Source organism: Mobula hypostoma, chromosome 4 (genome assembly GCF_963921235.1).
Source record: "Mobula hypostoma chromosome 4, sMobHyp1.1, whole genome shotgun sequence".
In the NCBI taxonomy this organism is placed as follows: domain Eukaryota; kingdom Metazoa; phylum Chordata; class Chondrichthyes; order Myliobatiformes; family Myliobatidae; genus Mobula; species Mobula hypostoma.
Genome location: NC_086100.1, coordinates 121,204,533 through 121,218,937, shown reverse-complemented (window position 1 = coordinate 121,218,937; position 14,405 = coordinate 121,204,533). Strand labels below are relative to the sequence as shown.

General features: G+C 42.9%; 1 protein-coding gene and 1 long non-coding RNA gene across 5 annotated transcripts in view; one reads left to right on the top strand and one right to left on the bottom strand.

The window, feature by feature from the left end:
• The window catches only part of hhip (hedgehog interacting protein), a 138,062-nt gene extending 136,131 nt beyond the window's left edge, over window positions 1–1,931 (bottom strand). For all 4 annotated transcript variants that reach the window (XM_063046429.1, XM_063046431.1, XM_063046432.1 and 1 more), the window contains exon 1: window positions 1,331–1,931. In XM_063046429.1, coding sequence (XP_062902499.1) covers window positions 1,331–1,591 — 261 coding nt within the window. In that variant the 5' untranslated portion in view covers window positions 1,592–1,931. The remainder of the gene's footprint in view (window positions 1–1,330) is intronic.
• Window positions 1,932–7,500: 5,569 nt separating this feature from the next.
• On the top strand, window positions 7,501–14,196 carry LOC134344907 (uncharacterized). The gene is made up of 3 exons (XR_010017561.1): window positions 7,501–7,582; window positions 10,964–11,125; window positions 13,769–14,196. It is a non-coding gene; the product is annotated as an uncharacterized LOC134344907 (long non-coding RNA).
• Window positions 14,197–14,405: the final 209 nt, after the last annotated feature.

Below are 14,405 nucleotides of genomic sequence, written 5' to 3'. Positions count from 1 at the left end.
GTAAAACATGTGTGGTCTTCCTTTCATCACAGAATTGCTCCAATTAGCAGACTGAATAATTTGTTGTTTTAAAGATGAAGATTTTTTTCACTTTGTTTAATAATTGTCATTAGTGAGCATCAAGTTCAAACTGTGCAGAAAGCAGGAACGTGTTTGATAACATTCACTTGGCTCTGAAATCATTCAAAGTTGTAAATCAGGAAGGATAAATTCTCTAATAAGTTCTTCCTAAAATAGCCATGCGTTGAGGCAAGCTGACAAACCATCCAAGACACTTGAAAGATATTGGGATAAAAAGCTGAAGAGAAGTACATCTGAAGACCTGATTATGCATGATACAATCAACAGCTAGTTGTGAGAAACACTAAAATAATTGCTCGTCAACTTATCTATAAATAAAATATATCTGGTAAGATTATCTAATATATCAATTACACTGACAGGCTGTTAACACAGATCATTTCCACCCAAAAACTTGACAAATTTTACCCTCACTTGAAGATTGTTACACTTGGGGAAGTAGAACTGAAAGCCTGCAGTGAGACCTTCTACTGATCTGGGAACAGAAATAGTGGGACAAATGCTCACTCAGAAGGGGCGAACATTTGGACAGAGCCTGGACTGAAGGAGAATGATGTTCTCCAGTTTCACCCATTAGTGAACCAACTAACAAACACAATGGTGTTGTTGTTATTCTTTTGCCATAAGCAACAGGGCTCTGTGTGTGGGCAGCAGTTTAGTGGGGAGGAGGATAAGTCGACCCCTTTTTGTTCTATTGATTTTTTTCTATTTGCATGACTTGAGCAAATTAAATGATGCAATATGGCTTTTTGTTACAAAACAAAGTGGTAGAAACCACCCAGACGCATATGTTGATTCGAAGAAGCTGTTTACATGAGAATGGAGTGAAATCCACCGTGAACCTAGCATAAAAATTCGATTCAATCTGGGTATTTCTTATTATGCTGAGACCAACAACGCTGAAACACGAGATTTGAGGCGTCCCTCGTCAGCCTTGACAACTACAGTGCTGCAAGTGTGAAGATGGCAAAAGAACACCTGAACGTTTGCCACACTTTCACTTTATATCATTTTTGTCCGTCAACACCAATATGACTGGAACCCCCTTCTCTTGCCCAAGAAAAGTAAACAGAAACATATTACCCCGGCCCCTGCCAATAATCATCTACCCCTGTTACACGCAGTACTTACTATAAGGTCTTTGATAACTATAACTGGGCTTGCTGCCGGTCTGTGCTCAACCTGTTGAACGCATCATTTGCAGCATGGCATGGTGCATTTTTATTCCAGCCTGAGTGTGAGCATTTACCTTGGGATCAACGAACTCATGGAAATGCCCGAAGCTGGGGCAGCAGGACAAGCGGCTGTACAGCCTGTGACAGATATAGCCACTGGGGTCCAGGGCTAGCAGCCTCCTCTCCCTCCTCCTCAAGCGGCGCGGCGTACTCCCATCCAGGCATCTCCTCACCGGAGCTTTCTCACCCCTCTCAAGAAACTTCGCTTCGCTGTCAATAAAGTTAGCGGCCACCGCCAGCACCAGGGCAAACCTCAAAGACACCATCGCGTTCATTCTCTTTCTCCAATATTGAAATATATATTAAGTTTAAATCGTCCTCACTCTTTACTTTTGAAAAAAAATCACAACTTCCAAAAGCACATATCTTTTTTTTTCCAAAGATGCTACATTAAAAATACAAATCTACGATTCTTTTTCTCTGCAACTGATGGTTTCTGTGCAGAGCTGAGACTGAAATGCAGTAGTTGCAGTTGCCTGTGCAGCGAGCTGTCGGCTGTGAGCAGCAACAGCAGCGCGCATTCGGGCTAAGTTTGGTGCAATGTTTTCTCCGGATGGATGTTAGCAGGTAGGTGGCACGCTCTCTACTTCTTCCACTCTCCACATGATGTGTATGTGTGCGTTTCGCCGCCAACAACCCCACCCCCCTTCTCTACCGCCGCTGACTCTACCCCCACCCACCCACCCACCCAGCAACCGCATGCACGCGCCCGACGATGCCGTCGCGGGAGAAGACAGCGGGGTCGGGAGCGCGCGGTGCGTGTGGGTGGGCGCCCGCACCCACCGCTGGCCCTCGCACCCTCGCGTCAGCCGCTGCTTGGCGCCCGGCCCCGCACCTTCCTGCGAGCTGCGGCTCCCACTGCGAGGAGCGCAGAGTAAACCGGAGAACTACGAATTAGCAGCAAGTGTAACACACACCAAAATAAAAATGCTGCCGCCGCGGGATTCTTCCACTTCTCCCAACTAGGTTAAAGTACAAATAATCCATGACCCTTTTTTGTTACTGTCGTGGGACGCTGGGAATACATTAAATTTTCCAAAGTTAGGGATGTTGCTGTAGAGATTTTCTTGTAGAAAATATAAGAAAGGGTGGTTGCGCTGTGATCCTTTAATGTTTTCAATCCTTTATTTTGTGTTTTTTGCGTTGCATGTACCTACTTATTGCCATTTCGCTTTTTGCTGGTTGCGGGAGACTTTAACAGCTTATCGTACGAAGTGATCCCAGGAGAATTTATAAGTTAATGTTTAATCGTTTTCGTACAAATACAGAAATTAAGAGAGGGGACACGTAATGAGTTGGGTCTGTGAGGCGCAATTTACAGCTCAGTTTGACTGACCTGTAAAATGATGCATGCGATCCGGAGACACTGCCTGGGTTGCTCCCGTGCGGCTACGTGTTAAGCAAATGAGGCAATTTAAATTGAATATTAAGCACAAACTGGCGGGCAAACTTGCATCAGCAACCTCACTCGTACCTACTTGCATCTCGCATCTCTGAATGTGGTCTCTCCGGAGTAAGAATTTGGTCTCTTACCTCTGGTGAGAATTGCCTGGAGACTTACATCTTTGCATTTGATGAACTAAGATGCTGACCATCTTTCAGATGCAATATTAAACCAAAGTTCCCTCTGCCCTTTCAACTTGAGCATGTAAAGCTGCACATTTTAAGAGCAGAGTTGGGTGATCGACCGGTGGGCGCCACAGTAGCTTAGCGGTTAGCGCGACGTTATTACAGCTCGCGGTGTTGCGGTGTTCCGGAGTTTGCAGTTCAATTCCAGCACCGTTCCGTAAGGAGTCTCTATACGTCCTCCCAGTGGAATGCGTCCAGAGTCCAAAGATTCAGAGTAGGTCAGAAATCAGAATCAGGTTTAATTTCACTGCATATGTCGTGAAATTTGTTGTTAATTGGCCACTGTAAATTGTCCTGTGATTAGGTTAGGGTTAATCGGTGTGTCGCTGGAGCGACGTGGTCTACTCCAAGCCGTATCGCGAAATAAATAAATAATTTATAGTTAATCCTGTATTTTTTCCTCCTGGAAAACAGTGCATTTGGTCATTTCCCTCATTGTAGTTTGTGACCAAACGCATTGATGGCTTTTCTGTAATACATGAATAATTAAACAAAAATACTAATGTACTTTTCAGCTATAGCAATACTAGGGGGCATCATGCAGGAGACGTCCTCTTCTCTGATTCTTACGTGTTTGGCCCCCTTACTGAGTGGTGGTAGGCCTTACACCAGTCCTCACTCAATAAGCATATGCTCCTTGGTCTTTTTCACCTACAACGGCAGAGAGGTGAATGACAGCAGGAGGGATCCCCAGATCTGTAGTTTGCCCTGCAAGTCCATGGAGCTTCAATAATTAGAAATACTAAAGATTATGTGTAAAGTCTGGATGCTTCTCATGTAGAGTGACTACATTTGAAAATACATTTTCATTATTGAAGATAACTTCATCAATAATGAAAATCTGTTTTCACTATTGACTGGATCTTGTTGAATTGGAATTGTTTTTTTATTGTCACATACTGAGGAATGGTGAAAAACATATTGCATATTGTTCATACAGATTCATTCATTTCACAGGGCATTGAGGAAGGACAAGGTACAACTACAGGAGAATGAAGAAGAAAATGTAACAACTATAGAGAAATTGCAGTGCATATAGACAGTAAGGTGCAAGATCATGACAAGATAGATTGTGAGGTCAAGATTTCATCGTATTGTACTCGGGAGCAGCAGGTAGAAGCTGCTCTATAGCCTGGTGGTCAAGATATCCCATGATCCAGATGCAAAGGGAGGTGCTGACTCTCAGGTCTCAGAATTTGGTAATGAGTTTGCTTGGAATTATAGTATTGAAGGCAGAGCTGTAATCAATAAGCAATTGTCTAGCAAGGGTGTCTTTACTGTTCAGGTGCTCCAGTGACATGTGTCAGGGAAATGGCATCTGTCATAGTCCTATTTCAGCAGTAGGTGAATTGCAGTGGCTGGGGTTTGTTTGGAGGCTGGAGTTAATGCCTGCAATGACCAGCCTCAATTAATGGCATGTAAACTAAGTTACTGTTCATATCCATATCAGCTAGAAATTCCAGAGTTGAAGTAATGTGACATGAATTACCAGAATATTTCCAGAAACTACTGTTTCTTTTACATATCTTTGTCATTAACTTGATACAAATAGCATCTTAGCCTGAGGTTCTCCTGCTGCAGAAACTCGGCCCTTAATATCCCATTAAACTCAGTAGAAAGGGCAGAAGTTTAAAAGCTTAATTTTCTTTTATATACAGCATAATTATTCATGTGATATCGTAGATAATTCCAGAATGGAAGAAGTTAAGCTTTTTAATCTCGCTTCCATACATAGTAAATTGTTGGTAAAGATTGTGAAAACGCTATTTTTCATTTTCCTTCTGTCTTTTTTTCTTGGTCTAATCACTTTTTTCTCTCTTTCTTTATTTTGCTATTTGAATCTTTTATACTCTTTGTCTCTTTCGTGTAAATTAAAAGTCACCATTCACAATTGGTCTCACAGTTTAACAAGACCGCAGGATTTTTCCTCTGTTACTGTAAGTTAGGACTTAAAACAGGTTACAACCTAAGCTCTTGTGAACTGGGGAATATAGGATAAAGTCTGACAAATGCAGCATGAATTCAGTTAGTCAATGCCAGCAAGATTTAGTTCATTATTGAAGTGCAGCTTTTACAACAACTTATCAGGTAACAAGTTATGTAAGAATTTCTTGGACCACCTATGGCACCGTATTATTGCCTTTCTCAGAACTGTATTTAAGGCACTTAACATAACTCAGTCCCCGTAAAACTCAATAGCAATTCTAATTTTCCCCACTGGCCATCTGATTATTTGACTTGAAGTTAATGGCAATGGTGACCTGGTAGAAATTTCAACAACAATAACTTTTCCACTATTAGTGTGAATAACAGTAGTTAGTTTCTTCACTTGGGTCTTACTCTTGTATGGAAAGAAATCTAGCTGTACCTTGCTTCAAGCACATTGCTAGAATTCTTGTTTCAATTTGGCCAATTATAAATAAAAGCTGCCCATGGAAGAACAGACAATTGCAAAGATTCAGAAATAATTTTTAGTAAAACTAACAAGCAAGATTTACCCACCTGCGTGTATTATTAATTCAGATGTTAATCACTCCTTAATCTGTTGATATTTCCAACAAATTGGCCTCAAAGCATTAACAATGGATGCATTATGACAAGAAAATGAGCACTGAAGGTCAGAAGGGTCTTCTCAGACAATACCTGACTGACGACCTGATAGCCCACAACAAGAGTTACAGAATGTCCACAGGTTTTGGACTGCCACCATTAGCGAGCGTCATCTCCTTTGCCAGAGAGCATTAAGACATGTTGGATGAGAAAGGCTAGGAGATCCAGGGGATACTTAAATGGAATTGCAAGTTATCTTTGGAATCAATACCACACCACATCAAAGGTAAAGAAACAGGTCTTCAGGCACCTGAAGTCTGATGTCCACCAAACCCTCTGAGCTAAGGAACAGGTAGTAGTTGGAATGAGCAGAGGAGATAGTGCGCCTTGATGATACGCTGACAGGCTTACATTTTTCAGCTCAGACAGCACCATTTACAGTGTAAACACCCAAGGGCTCACCCCACTGAGAATCAATCATAGAGGAGAGCTTATCGATGAAAGAAGCAGTCAGCGGGACTGGTGGGAATACTGCAAAATGCTCCTTAATCATGGCCCTGTCAAGCAAATTGTCTTGTGCAACTTCATTACTAAACTGGACCAACAAGAGGTTGGAAAGGTCATATTCCAGTAGAGAATCACCAAGAGCTCAATACTAAACAGAATCCTTGCTGAGTTTCTAAAGCACGGTGAAGAGCAACTTCAATCAGAAATTCACAACTTCACTTTCAACATCTTGGAAGCGGATGCGAGAGGGAACATCAGAGATGCCATAATCATCACCATCTCAAAAAAGGAGCCAGAACTGAATACAGTAAATACATAAGGATCTTCCTGCAGTCTGCCTCGTGGAAATTCATTGTAAGGTCATCCTGAATCACCCTCCCACATTGACCAAAGAGATGTTCCCCAAATTGCACCATGAGTTCCATACATTAGGGACTCAAAGGGCATGATTTTCACCACGCAGTAACACCAGAAACAATGTAGGAAAGAGCATTAATCACAATGCATCGACTTTTTTTATCTCACTAAAACTTTTAATATCTTCTTTCAAGATGTGGTCAATAGGGCCACAGCAAATCCATTCTCAATAAGGTCAAACAAGGTTGTATTATCTCTGCAGTACTTTTTTAACCCTTCTTGCTGTACTGCTGTACTTCAGGAAGCTTCTCATTGGAGCAGAGTTAATCTCCAAGGTAAATGAGAAACTGATCTACCTACGTCAGATCAGCTCAGACTCAGTCATCGAGCTGCAGTACACAAATGATCAATGTTCTCCTACGTTTGGAAGCCAAGTCCCAGATTATATTTGACTTGTTCACTGAAGCTTATAAAAGAATGATGCTTACATCTCACGTCTGTGAAGTCAAGGTCTTCAATCAACATTCCCCAGTTGCATAAAACTGCTCCTCCCCCAGATGATAAAGTCCACAAAAAGATACTACAACACATGAACCACTTCCCATATCTCCTAAGGACATTACAATGATACAGTAGGCGGTTTTGATGCCTCAGAGTTCCTGGGATCTGTCTTCAATCTTGACCTCTGCGTTGACTTTGCTTTCCATTCCTAAGACCACATGGAATTGTTTCAAGTGCACCTTCTAGTCTCCACCCACCTGCTACTTGTTTCTGACTCATCACCTGTAGCCTATTTTAATCCAATTCTCATCTACAGTCCTTGTTTACCCATCAAACCAGCCAGCCTCAACCAGTTGCTCCGAGCCTTCAGATACCTTGTTGCCCGTTGTGTTCAGCGTCTGTTCTCTCTTGTGGCCCCTCGTGGCTTGTTATTTTGCAGTTTATTATTGAAGTTATCTTCACTGCTGAATCATCTGCACTGCACTGCATTTGTGTCAAGCTTCCTCTGTGTTTAGTTGCTAGGAGAATCAGAGAATAACAAAAGAGAGAATGAATTTTAGGGAAATAAATTAGATTGATTGGCTTTTTCTGAGTTAATGAACTGAATCACCTCTCTCTTTGTTGTAAGGTACTATGAAATGAAGGCAGGCATCAATGACAAAGCTCACCATTTGTTTAATGCAGCAGTACAGATTACAGTCCTCTGAAAAAAGAGTTTTAAGGTAAATATCACAATTCTGGGGGAAAAAAAACCTTATGTTCTATCAGGTAGCTTTGAACCTTGGCCTTTTTTACATTGCAGAAGGCATCTTAATGCATTAGAGAGGTACCACCAACCTTTTTCACAAAAACATCTAAATTCAATGATTGGATAAAAATTTCAGAATCCTTTCCCAGACCAGCATTCCCTGCACTATGGCCTCCATTTCACTCAGATGGCCTCACTGAGCAGTCCATGCCATTCACATGCCCAACTCCAAACTCCTGAAACAGGCACTCCTTCAAGCTGTTTCACTGCAAGAAGTTAGCAAGTGGGTAAAGGAAATGATTCAAAGATATCCTCAAAGCCTTTTCGAAAAATGTGCTATCTCCACCCACTCACCAGAATTCCGAGCTTATGATCGCTCATAATTGAGCTGGTTCAATTAGAAATGCTTTGAAAACTTTACACCTCTCCATTGGACACACAAAAATGTCCAAGATAAACAACAGGTGGACAAAACTTCTTTTGAGCCACCAACAGATGCATCCCCATCCCTCCTCAAGCCATCTCTGTCTAATGTGCCTCATGAGGCAATATTTGCTTGCAGTACATTGACCTCATCAGCCACGTTAGAAGTTACGGAAGTCATCAGGAAGCAAGGCATCCTGAAGCCCGAGGGTAACCTGAGAGAAAAGATTGTTAGAGGGTAAATGGTTTGCAATAAGTCAACTTATTTCAATAAAGTAAATTACAATTAATTGTTTGCAGTTTTATGAATGATCACAGGAAGATATTCTATTTCAACCATTGATGATTGAGTATTTCATTTCTATATTTCCAGCAATATAATCTAATTAGAAGTTGAGTTGGAATACATTGTCATTGATAATTTGATACTCTGGGAGGCAAAAATTCCAGGGTTTTACATTGATCTTACCAATATTGGGAAATCTGAGTAGTCACTTGTAAAAAAAAAAGGTATGTACAATTAGAGGAGGCCTAGTATTCTATTTATACACGGATAATGGAAACCTGCCCAAGGATTTCAATTTAGTGTATATCTTCGGAAAATTTTCTCTTCCCTGATGAGATTTAATTCTGAATTTTCCTTCATGAGTCCCTAGCGTTAGGGAGGGTGAACATTTGATTGGTACCCAGGCCATCAATGAAGGATCTAATGAATCTCAGGGCTGTATATGGTGACATATACTGTATGTACTTCGGTAATAACATTTAGTTTGAACTTTGAGCAACACACACAAAAAATGCTGGTGAACGCAGCAGGCCAGGCAGCATCTATAGGAAGAGATACAGTCGACGTTTCAGGCCGAAACCCTTCTTTCAGTTAGTCCTGACGAAGGGTCCCGGCCCGAAACGTCGACTGTACCTCTTCCTATAGATGCTGCCTGGCCTGCTGCATTCACCAGCATTTTTTGTGTGTGTTGCTTGAATTTCCAGCATCTGCAGATTTCCTCATGTTTAGTTTGAACTTTGATTGGCTGGGGAAGGTACTAAAGATCACCCAGAAATGATCAAGTCATTGACTTGCACTCTGGCTCACTGAAACTCAAAGTTTCCGTCATTGAGATATTCTTTTAGTGACGCAGTTTGCCTCAACTCACATCTGTCCTCAAAGTGACATGCTTATATTAATACCTTAATGTTCACTTCTATTGTTTCATCTGATGTAAGTTGCTGTCAAACAATTTGAATAAAATGTGTAATGTGGTTGAAAAAAGTGTTTAAAAAACTGTACCTTTTGATGAATGGAATCCACAGTCTGATTCTGCAAGCAACTCTTCAGCACTCAGAGGAGATTATTCTGGAGGGCCTTGTCAATGACTTCCCTCATGGGAGAGAGCAGGAGGACCCTCAGTTGGACTTGTCTTTTTTATTATACGTAGTTATGATTGCAAAATCCTTGCAACCCTCTGGTATGCCTCCTCTTCCCTGGTGTAGACAATGAAATTGTAGATTTGTAACTGAATCTCTTTGCCACTGAGCTTTTAAACTTCAGCAAAGATGCCATCTGCTCCTGAACCTTCGATAGGCATAGGTACCAATGATAGGCTGTCACTTGTTCTACTACAAGATATAATCAGGAAAAGACAATCCGCATGACCAACAAAATTATAGTTGTCCCATGCCTAGTCTGTTCTATAAATACGAGGGGTGATTGATAAGTTCATGGCTTAAGGTAGAATGAGTCAATTTTAGAAAACCTAGCACATTTATTTTTCAACATAGCCCCTCCTACATTTACACACTTAGTCCAGTGGTCATGGAGCATACGGATCCCTCCTTTGTCGAAGTCGGTGTCTTGGACCTCCAGAAAGTGGTCCACGGCAAGGGTTGATTGATAAGTTCGTGGCCTAAGATAGAAGGAGATGAGTTATACGGCTCTTGTTACATACACATGCAGTTCAACTCTTTGAGTGATTATGCAGAAAGTTTGAAATTAATAACTCATCTCCTTCATCTCTTATCAATCACCCCTGCTGTGGACCACTTTCTGGAGGTCCAAACTAATTACCTAGGTTGGTAGAAGGTGAAGGGAAATCTTTATTCATGCAGTGATCTACCCTGAAGTATGAAACAATTTTGCAAGGAATACCATGACCTGATAAGACATAGTGAGAACTTTAAACTCCAAAATGCACATCATGGATTGCCTTCTGCTAGAGCAGTCACATACTCCCATTCTCATGGGCAGGCAAGGTTGCATCCAATTTGACACCAAGAAATCAGCTTTGATGTCCATACATTTCGATTTGGTATATTACTGTCACGTGTACCAAGATACAGTGAAAAGCTTGTCTTTTATAGCATGTCAAGATACTGTTCCCCCTTTATCTTCCAGCCAACATGGAAAAGATTGATTGATCAGACATGTTGGAGGAGCAAATCTTCCTGTTGGGTATAGGGTCAGCCTCATTGCATGCAGGAGGTATAGGCGAAGTCATCCTGAGTTTTCTTGTAATGCAACTAGCTTATGCCCCTTCATCATCCCTCCATCCCTTATGGAAGTGATGAGTCCATTTGCGTGATGATCAAATAAGCTGACTCTTACACCTTATCAACTCTGTACTTTCCCTTTAGAGAGCTTCCCATAATGACAACCCTCAACCAAGAAGAAAATGCTGGAAACTCAGCAGCATCTTTGGAAGCCAAACGTATTGAATTACGTTAGTTACGGAGTTGGGGAGGGTGGGTAGATCATTATGAAAAGTTTACAGGAGAACAGAATTAGGTAAGGTTGCCCCATCTCCCTCTGTCACCATCCCAAAAGTAATTCATTTTCTCATCTCTTATGAAGGTCTTTTGAACTGAAACATAACTGCTGCCATTTCCTCAGATGCTGTCTGATATGTTAAGAGTTTCCAGCATTTTTATATTTCAGATTTCCATCATGTACAGATCAATGGATGAGGATGAATTGTGCCAAGACTCGAAACTATTGAACCTCAGGTCAGCTAGTGGTGTTGCCAGTGCTGAAGAGGTTAAGTTTGAAGGGAATGTTATATAAAAGGAGAGGCACTTCACATAATCAAGCTGTAGCCAGGTAAGAGGTAATAGCAAACTGGTCTTCTGGTTCTTAATTAGTGTCTATACTTAAGTACAACTGTGGATGAGGACTATAGTAGGGGAGTGTCACACCTCCAAGAAGACCACAACCTCGTCATGGATTGGAGGTTTGCGTACCTCAGTGATCTGGAGAGCTATGCTGGCTGGGGTCAGGGCTTTATGCTTTGGTAGGGTCACCCGTGCCAAACAGGTCACAGGGTAGAGGCCGACTAAGAGTGGTCCTACAGTCCTCCAGGTTTGGGGGTTCAGCTCAGGGCTAACAACCCTGACTGGTCAAGCAAACCAGTGACAGAAACAGCAATGAAAAATCCTTCTACATCTGTGTGCCACGGTATTCCTGAGTCTCCACCCAGGACCCGCATGGCTGATGGTGAACCGAGAGGAAGCTACTGACACGGTAAAGGAAGCTGTGAATGCCGCCAGAAATGGAGGACCTTCATTGCTGCCCTAAATGCCAGAGACATAACAAGCAAAAGAATACATGCACAGACTATTAGGGATGCACTAGAAAATGCATCCAGCATCATCTGGCCTGCCAGTGTGGCAATGCAGCTGAAACATCCACCTTATACTTCCACGGAGATGCCGGTAAAGGCAATTCAAGGTCTTCACGTCTCAGGCTGATCTCATTAATCGGTTCTCAAGTAATGCCCACATCTCTGCCCCCATAGTGCACCATCCCATACTGCAGTGATGTATGATGGGATATAGGCATCACTGGTAAGGCCAGCATTTATCGTCCATCCCTCATTTCCCCCTGAGAAGGCAGTACTGAGCCACTTTCTTGAACTGCTGCATTCCTTACAGAATGCTCTTTGGTGGGGAGTTCCAGGACTAAGCACAATAAAGGAATGGTGATATATTTTCAAGTCAGAATGACGTGTGACTTGGAGAGGAGTGTTTCCTGCAACTGCGTCCCTCTTGTTGGTAGAGGTTGTAGGTTCAGGAAGTGCATTTGGGAGCAGCCTTAGTGAGTAACTGCTGTGGTAGAGTGAATGAATTGCCTTGCTCTACTCGTGTCAATCTGCTTCTGTGTGTTGGAATTGCACCTATCTATACAAGTGGTGAGTATTCCATCATGCTCCAGGCTGGTTATGTAGATGGTGATGAGGCTTTGGAGTGTCAGGAGTGAGTCATTTGGTGCCAGATACGTAGTGATGACTTGCTCTTGTAGCCACAATATTTACATAACTGGCCCAATAGTAGATGCAAATGGAGTGACCAAACAGCTTTAGAGAGATCCATTAAGGGGCTTCCCTTCCTCCACTATCAACTCTGCTCTCAAACGCATCTCCCCCATTTCACGTACATCTGCTGTCACTCCATCCTCCCGCCACCCCACTAGGAATAGGGTTCCCCTGGTCCTCACCTACCACCCCAAAGCCTCCGGGTCCAACATATTATTCTCCGTAACTTCTGCCACCTCCAACGGGACCCCACCACTAAGCACATCTTTCCCTCCCCCCCCTCTGCTTTCCTTAGGGATTGCTCCCTACGCGACTCCCTTGTCCATTCGTCCCCCCCCCATCCCTCCCCACTGATCTCCCTCCTGGCACTTATCCTTGTAAGCAGAACAAGTGCTACACATGCCCTTACACTTCCTCCCTTACCACCATTCAGGGCCCCAAACAGTCCTTCCAGGTGAGGCAACACTTCACCTGTGAGTCGGCGGGGGTGATATACTGCATCCGGTGCTCCCATTGTGGCCTTCTATATACTGGCGAGACCCGACGCAGACTGGGAGACCGCTTTACTGAACACCTACGCTCTGTCCGCCAGAGAAAGCAGGATCTCCCATGGCCACACATTTTAATTCCACATCCCATTCCCATTCTGACATGTCTATCCACGGCCTCCTCTACTGTAAAAATGAAACTACACTCAGGTTGGAGGAACAACATCTTATATTCCGTCTGGGTACCCTCCAACCTGATGGCATGAACATCGACTTCTCTAACTTCCGCTAATGCCCCACCTCCCCCTCGTACCCCATCTGTTATTTATTTTTATACACACATTCTTTCTCTCACTCTCCTTTTTCTCCCTCTGTCCCTCTGACTATACCCCTTGTCCATTCTCTGGGTCCCCCCCCCGCCTTGTCTTTCTTCCCGGACCTCCTGTCCCATGATCCTCTCGTATCCCCTTTGCCAATCACCTGTCCAGCTCTTGGCTCCATCCTTCCCCCTCCTGTCTACTCCTATCATTTTGGATCTCCCCCTCCCCCTCCCACTTACAAATCTCTTACTAACTCTTCCTTCAGTTAGTCCTGACGAAGGGTCTCGGGCTGAAATGTCGACTGTACCTCTTCCTAGAGATGCTGCCTGGCCTGCTGCGTTCACCAGCAACTTTGATGTGTGTTGACTACATCCTACCATGCTTTTATTGTAAATTTAATCTTCAAGTTCAAATTTCAAGTTTAATTGTCATTCAACCATGTATGTATACAACTGAATGAAATCGTGTTTTTCTGGGGCCAAGGTATAAAACACATTACCAACAACACACAGCACTCTACACGTAGCACATATCACAATAGTATATATGGTTATGATTTCAGAAAAAAACATACAGTCATAAAGAGAAAAAAAAGTAATATAACCCATGTTCTTCCACTGAGCAGCACCAAGTGAATACCGGAAGGAAGTACTGACAGGAGGGGCCAGCCCTAATCCAGTATGAAACCCAGCAGTACACAGACAGCTCCAGCATCTCCTTCGCCAGCGACCGCCAGCAGGTGACTCCAGGGCATGTGGACCTTGTCCATGCAACAACTGAGGCAACATACCTTCTCTGCTGTCGGTCTTGCTGATGAATCCGTGAACAATGCTTGCAGTATTCTACGCTACTAATATCCAACAGGGTCTTGCAATCACAATAAAAATGCCCAAGACAATCACTCGTCCCTTTTCTTTGACCCTGCGCCATCTCAGTAGAACGGTATGTTACAAGCCCAGGTGACGACACAACGGTATGCAATAAGTCCAGCTCCATTGGTATCGAACAACTCACTGGTGGGATAGTCCCACTTTACTTGATGCTCTTGGTATCCAGCAGTGACTTGTGATCGTTAAAAAGACGTACAGGACGAACAAATACACATTTGATTGGACCCGAGTGGCTTCTGTGCTCAAGCGTGCTGCCTTCTTACCGAAAGAATTTAAAATTAATAAAAGCTTAAACAAAATGAAAGAACTTCACATCTCACAGTGGTGCATGAAATAATGTGTACCGCTATCAGATTGCTCCCTTCAAGCCTG